Source organism: Sebastes fasciatus, chromosome 15 (assembly GCF_043250625.1).
Source record: "Sebastes fasciatus isolate fSebFas1 chromosome 15, fSebFas1.pri, whole genome shotgun sequence".
Lineage (NCBI taxonomy): Eukaryota > Metazoa > Chordata > Actinopteri > Perciformes > Sebastidae > Sebastes > Sebastes fasciatus.
Genome location: NC_133809.1, coordinates 16,856,224 through 16,863,393, shown reverse-complemented (window position 1 = coordinate 16,863,393; position 7,170 = coordinate 16,856,224). Strand labels below are relative to the sequence as shown.

Genomic DNA, 7,170 nt, shown 5'->3' with positions numbered 1-7,170 from the left:
AGCTCATGACTAGTTTTGCTCCTTTGCTAAGTAAGAAGTGTTTTGTAGAGGTAGAAAACACATTTTGTTTATTGTATGCAGAGAAACCCGAGGATAAATACTGGACTATTGATCCATTTATGTCTTTACTTCCTGGCAGGTTCATAATGATTCAAACAGTTTGAATTTGAGAAATCACATTGAAATCATTGTGTAGTTAACAGTCATCAGCCATGTAGAGAAAGAACACGAGAGAAGTTCAAAACTAGATAATACTCACTGACGCTGTAATTTCCTTTCCAGTATCAACAAACTATTAAACAAAAGACATCAAATGCTGGAGCTCAAAACCTGACATCCAAACATGAACTAATCATGTGACCGTCTGTCCCTCAGGTTAACGTGAAGTTAAGAAACTAAATAGTGTTACTCTGTGCACTCTGGAGTCATTTGCAGTCGAATTAGCTCGTGTCCTCTCTGCACCACCATGGTGATGTTGTCGCTGCTGCGGACGGCCTGGTAGATCTCCTCTGAGGTGTTCACCTTCACTCCGTTGATCTCCACCACGACGTCTCCGGGTAGCATGCCAGCTCTGAAACAAGTACGACAGTATTGTGGGTTAGCAACATATCATACTAGCTAAAATTCCTTGCCTACTACTGTATATCAGAAGAGGTCAAAACTCCAGAAACAACTTTATTGTGAGACTAACGCGTTTCAACTTCTGGCCTTCATGAGGGTCAAGTCGAAACACGTCGGTCTCACAGTAAAGTTGTTCCTTATGCTACAAGTGTTGCTGGAGATTTGACCTCATACACTTTGGAAGCAGGTGTAGTTGTGCCAGAAAGCCCTACTCTGCTTCTCCTGTATATCAAGAAGGGAAAAGCACAAACTCTAATGCTAAAAGGGAGCAAGAAGGATCCTCCACCACCCATCTACAGCCCATAGTCGCTTGATCTGCTCACCTGTTGGCCGGGGAGCCCATGATGACTCTGTGGATCATGATGCCATGTGTCACGTCTGGGAAGGACGGGTCTCTCAACTTCAACTCTGCAATGATGCTGAAACAAAGGGACAAAACAGAAACACATCTGTTTGGTGGCAGCTCTGCTGGAACTACACCCTGTTTTATCATTTCTGATTGTGAAGCGTTTACCTCGGCGTCAGTGTCAGCATCATCACACCTATGTACCGCCGCTTCGTCTCTGATTCACCAAACCAAGAACCTTGAAGGAGATGCATAAAAACAGGATGCGTAAAAATAATTTAGTTGTGTGCTACAGAGAATATGGGAGACAGAAAGAGGGTGTGATGTGTAGCTTTTGATTCTTACTCTTTTTTTTCCCTGCTTGATCAAGAAAAAGTCTGACGCGATCAGATGGAATAGCAAAAGAGATCCCTGAAGTGACCTTCATGGTGTTGATACCGATGACTTCACCATCCTAATTAGAGGAGAGATAACACATTCAGAGAGCGTGTTGTACACTAATATATTGTTTAGCTGCCAGTGTCGTCAATCTGAGTCAATAAACACTTCATTTTGAAAGGTCAACAAATGTCATGGTAAGTAGGTGATTATTAGCAATCAACATATTTGAAATTTGCCCAATGTTTACCTCAAAATTACTCCAACAGTATTTACTAATCATATTCCGCTATTTCCCAATAAGCAGTAATAAATATCTGGTAATTTATTTAATACATTGTGATGATTTTTCCAGCTGCTAGGAGAAACTTAAACACAAAAGTACATTTTAAGTGTTAAACTATTCAGTCTACATATCCTGTAACGACATTGTAAGAAGTTGCCTAATACAACGATGTGTAATAAAAACGTGGATTCTTTCAGGTAACATTGAGTTACATGACCACATAAACTAAATTACTCAAATTAATGTTTTTCTGTCCATTCAAGCGTCACACACCACCGCCACAGTCGGAACAAGTTTTTGTGACATTTTGAATGTGATGATCAACATGTGAACCGGACCTGTGACTCACCAGGTTTATCAGGGGACCTCCAGAATTTCCAAACTGCAAAACAAATCAGTCACACGTGACGTTAATATGAGACATTTCTGAGTCACAGTAAATCCTCTCCTGATACATTTAAAACTTTTGTTCCCAACGTGCAGTCAAAGCAACTCGTGTCCTCTTTGCACCACCACGGTGATTTTGTGTGAAGATCCCGTTTACGCCGAGATGTATTTAAGAACACCTGATCTGTTCACTTCCCCATGACTCAGTTTTCACATCCCCTCCCCCCCAAAAACCCTTTTTTTTCCATTTCTCTCTTCCTTCTTTCTCTCTTGTTTGAATACAGGAACCATTGAGGCTCTGTAAAAATCAGAGCTTGTGAAGAAACGACTCCCCCACTCAAAGAGTCGTCTCCCCCGGTTCCCTCCGCCTCCAGCTGACACCGGTCCAACATCACTCTCCTCCATCCATTCTTCCACAACCCTGATTCCTCTCATCATCCCTTCGTCCCCTCATCCCTCGACTACATTCCCTCATCCATTGATTGACGCTCATCCCTCGACCCTCATCCTCCCCCCGGACCCTCAATCCATCCCTCCTACATCATTGTTCCCCCCCATCTTCAATAGATAAACTATTCTAAACCCAATTTGTTATTGTCTTTGTTGGTGAAATGCCCTTAAATAGAATTCATTTCTATGCACATTAATCAACATTTCAGTTTCTACCTCGTTGTAAATGTGCCAGAGTTAGCTAAAGAGCTAATATTCTTCAGCAAGCAGTACAACACAGTACAGCACAACACAATACCATAAAATACATAACAAAAGTAGCAGATATTTAAAAACAATGAGAGTAACAGCAGTGCCAGAGATGAGGTAGTATGATTACAGGTTTGGTTTTCTTTAAGCCGTCTCTTACTGTAGGTTTATGTTTAAAGGTAATTAGTGCCGTCTGCAGAATACTCACATCAATGGCTGCATCAGTCTGGATGTAGTCCATGTTGGAGTTGGACAGGCCCAGCTCCTTGCTGCCTCTCTGTACGGAGCTGACGATTCCGGACGTGATTGTATTCCGTAAAGAGAACGGGCTTCCCATGGCAACCACAAACTCTCCTTGTCGAACATCAGACGACTTACCGAGGGTGAGCGTGGGTAAAGGGTTCTACGTGTCGGAGGGGAGAGAGATGGAGAGAAAGAGCAGTTCAACAGTACATCCTCACAGCTCGTAGGTCAGTCATACTATCAAAATGAAACGGAGCTTCCTATTGCATTAATGCCCTTTTTTTCTTGCTGCACTGACTTGATCATTCAAGTGTCCTGCTTCATTATAAAGCTGCTGGATGAGCCTTTAGTTATTCTATCTCAGTGCTGCTTTGCGATGGGGAAAACAAGAGGACCCTTCATTTTGCTATAGTCATCTTTCAGTAGACTGTATGAATCTCAGCCTTGTAATTCTCAGACTAAAAAAGATAGTTGTTCTTCAGAAGTCGTACAGGAGATTAACTGACACTATTTAACTGACAACACAAAAGTTCAATGTACTTATCTTGACCATGAGACCTCTTTTATACTATATATTGTACATTAAAGGAACCGTACGTAACATTTTGGGGGATCTATTAGCAGAAATGGATTATAATATTCATAACTGTTTTAATTAATGTATAATCACCTGAAACTAAGAATCGTTGTGTTTTCGTTAGCTTAGAATGAGCCTTTCATATCTACAAAAGGAGCGGTTCTTCTTCACGGCGTCCACCTTTTGAGTTTTTACGTTACCTGAAGGCCACCGTAGTTCTCTGACACGCTTGTGAAACTGCGGTAACATGAGCCGCTGAGTGCAAAACCGTGGTACCGCCAGCCGTCGTCTGACTTCCGTTGCTCCTAAAGTAGTGTTATTATGGTAAGGACGGCCTCTGAGCAAGGCAAACGGCGTTACCACAATTTGCACTCGGCGGCTCACGTTACCGCAGTCTTGGAAAGGGACGGATGAGCGGGGGGGTACTCAGTTAGTTGCAATCTGCAACCACACCACTAGATGTTGCCAAAATCCTACACACTGTACCTATTAAAAGGGCACTTTTTGTTTTCTAACAGATAAACACGCCCTCTTGAGGAGACATATAGCAAAACACCAAGATGCACAATATGTTAAAATTCATATTAAATAGTCACAAGAATGAAGTTTGAAGATTTAAATACCATAAAAATGTTGCTAATGTTGATCACATTGTGGACTCATTGGTGCGTTTCCCTCCTTATTTGCTGAATTTTTAATAAGTTATTACAAACCATCTGGCTTTATTGTTGTCAATCACTGGACATTCCCCTGGTTTCATGTTTGTGAAGAAACCACTTTTTGTGTTCTTCCTCTAACTGTATTTACTTTTGTTTTCTGATTCTGTCTGTTACAGTTATGATGCTCTGATTGTCTCAGTGCTTCCACCACTGTGATGGAAGCAAATGTGGATCCAGTGAGTGAAAAAAGTAAACATACAGTTCCTTTAGCAGAGATTATTGCAGTTAGTTGCTCACCCTTGAAGTGATTTTGATGGTGGCAATGTCTGCCGCGGGATCAACATCTTGCACAGTAGCATTGTACATGTCCCCGTTGGTGAGCTTCACACGCACGCCTCTCTTGTTGGCCACAACGTGAGCATTGGTGACGATGAGACCGTCACTGCTGATGATGAAACCAGATCCATTTGACACTGGGACTTCTCTTCCTGAAAACGGGTGCCTGTAAAACAGTAAAAGCAGTTGATCTTATTCAGTCTGGAAGCTAAATGTGTTATTTAGATTCATCTGCACGGAAAGGAAAACCAAAACATTAGTTTAGAAACTGACAAACAGGCAGCTTCAACAAGATCCGGTAAACAGGACCCACCTTCATCATGTCATTTGATAACGTGCTCTATTTAGTAGAGAACACTCACATATTCACAAACAAAGTTAATCACATTACCGCGGATCAGTCCCCCAGCCCATGAAGGTCATGGTTATGATAAAAGACGATCTAATGCCAACATATTGAATTAGGTGACTAATTAGACAGAAAATAACCAGCAATTTTGATAACCTGTTATTCTACATAGTTATTTATAAAGTACTAACCCCTCCCCCAAATATCCCCTGATCACAACTACAAAAATAACAGTTCCTTATTATTCTGTTTCACATCATTAAATTAAATTCTTTGGATTTTTCAGTTGCTGATATTACTTCCAAGAAATGATTTGTGAGCTCTCTAATTTATGACGGACCTTTGTCATCTCATAAGATTAAAAGTTAGTGCTCACCTACAATCTGTAATGTTAAAAAGCACGGACCAAGCCAGAAATCTTGGTGTAGTCATGGACTCTGACCTGAGCTTTAACAGCCATATTAAGACAATTACAAAGACAGCCTTCTATCACCTGAAGAATATAGCAAGAATTAGAGGACTGATATCTCAGCAGGATTTGGAAAAACTAGTCCATGCATTTATCTTCAGCCGACTTGACTACTGTAACGGCGTCTTTACTGAAAAAATGGATCAGACAGCTGTAGCTGATTCAGAACGCTGCTGCTAGAGTCCTCACTAAGACCAAGAAAGTGGATCACATCAGTCCAGTTCTGAAGTCACTACACTGGCTCCCTGTCTCTCAGAGAATTGATTTCAAAATACTCCTGCTGGTTTACAAAGCACTAAATGGTTTAGGGCCAAAATACATTTCTGATCTTCTGCTATGTTATGAACCATCTAGACCTCTCGGGTCATCTGGATCAGGTCTGATCCCAGAAACCTGCAGAACCAACTCCAACTCTGAGTTCATTTAAATCAAAGCTGCCTTTTATGAAACCAGATAATGATCTTTTATACTGCACTAGAGCTTTTACTCTTGTGTGTTATATTCTATTTTAGCTTCTATCATAGCTTTTATTTTTAGCTTGTTTTTATTTTCTAAACTGTAATGTTTTTATCACTGTTTTAATTATGTCTTAATGTTCTTGAATGTTTATGTAAAGCACTTTGAATTGCCCTGTTGTTGAAATCTGTTCTACAAATAAAGCTGCCTTGCCTTGCAGTGGCAACATAGCTGACAATTTGGATGTTAACACATGCTACAAATTAATCAACATTTCAACAGTGGACTCACCTGCCCAGGATTTCAATGTACACCACAGCTGGAGTGGACTTTTCCACCACATCTGCAATGAAGTTGTATTTAAACCGAGGGCTGTCAGGTTTGTAGGGAGAAGCACACTGAGCTGATGGCAGCAGGAGTTCAAGAAACCGAGAGACACTTCCGTCCTTCACTTTGTCTTCTTCTTTTAGACTGTCCAGAAGAGCCACACCACCACAGAGACCCAGACCCACAGAGACAGACTTCAGCAGAGAAGATCTGCTGTTATTATCACGACCACTTCTTCTGTCCCACCCCACCGAGGGTGTCCTGTCCAGACTGGTGTCCTCCTCTGCTCCTCTTACAACAAAGGACACCCTGGACACTGTCCTCTCTGTTAAAGAGTTGAGTCCACGGCTCTGACACCGAGCTTGTCTCCTTAGTGCGGACAGAAAACACCTGTTGAGAGGAGTTGCTGCCATGTTGCATCACTTCAGTCACTTCAGGAGTTTAAAAGACAAATCAAACACTTTATATCCAGATATATATCTACAGTAAGAGCGGTCCGTTTGGTGTTAATTATAATAGTCACGCTGTTTACATGAATTAAAACAATACCGTACACATAACGTCCTGTGAATTCCTCTGTTATCTACAGCTGAGAGATTAACCAGCGACAGACAGCTGGAAGAAAACAACAACCTTAACCAGGAAGCGTGACTTTGATTCGAGTCTGCGCAGTACGACTTCCTCTTCTTCTTCGGTTTTCCTTCTTCTTCCGCCGACGACTGGTCTGGAGTGTTAGAATAAAAATAAAAATAAAAATATATAAAACAATTAGCAATTTAGACACGACTTGTCATATAAGAGAATAAAAAATGACAGAAATTTAAATGTAAACATAGCTCTTAATAAATAATAATATGGTTCATTAAAAACACGAAAAAATACAAATACAAAAGAACAGCTGAAAGTACAACATATTTTAAAGTTTAACTGCTTTTGTTAAAATGAGGCTCAACTTTTGTAAATTTCGTATTATTAATATGGAATTTAGTCACAATTATTATTAAGTTAATAACATAGTAGTGGCTAGACGTAGTCAT

The 7,170-nt window shown here is 40.7% G+C and overlaps 1 protein-coding gene across 1 annotated transcript; it reads right to left on the bottom strand.

Annotated features, from left to right (window-relative positions):
• Positions 1–40: 40 nt before the first annotated feature.
• Positions 41–6,811, bottom strand: LOC141783312 (serine protease HTRA2, mitochondrial-like). Its single transcript, XM_074660543.1, has 8 exons — positions 6,098–6,811; positions 4,494–4,698; positions 2,926–3,120; positions 1,981–2,013; positions 1,313–1,421; positions 1,136–1,205; positions 945–1,040; positions 41–571 (listed from the first exon to the last, which is right to left on the bottom strand). Exons 1-8 carry the CDS (start codon positions 6,544–6,546, stop codon positions 406–408), a joined length of 1,323 nt encoding a protein of 440 aa, XP_074516644.1. The 5' UTR covers positions 6,547–6,811; the 3' UTR covers positions 41–405.
• Between the last annotated feature and the right edge of the window lie 359 nt (positions 6,812–7,170).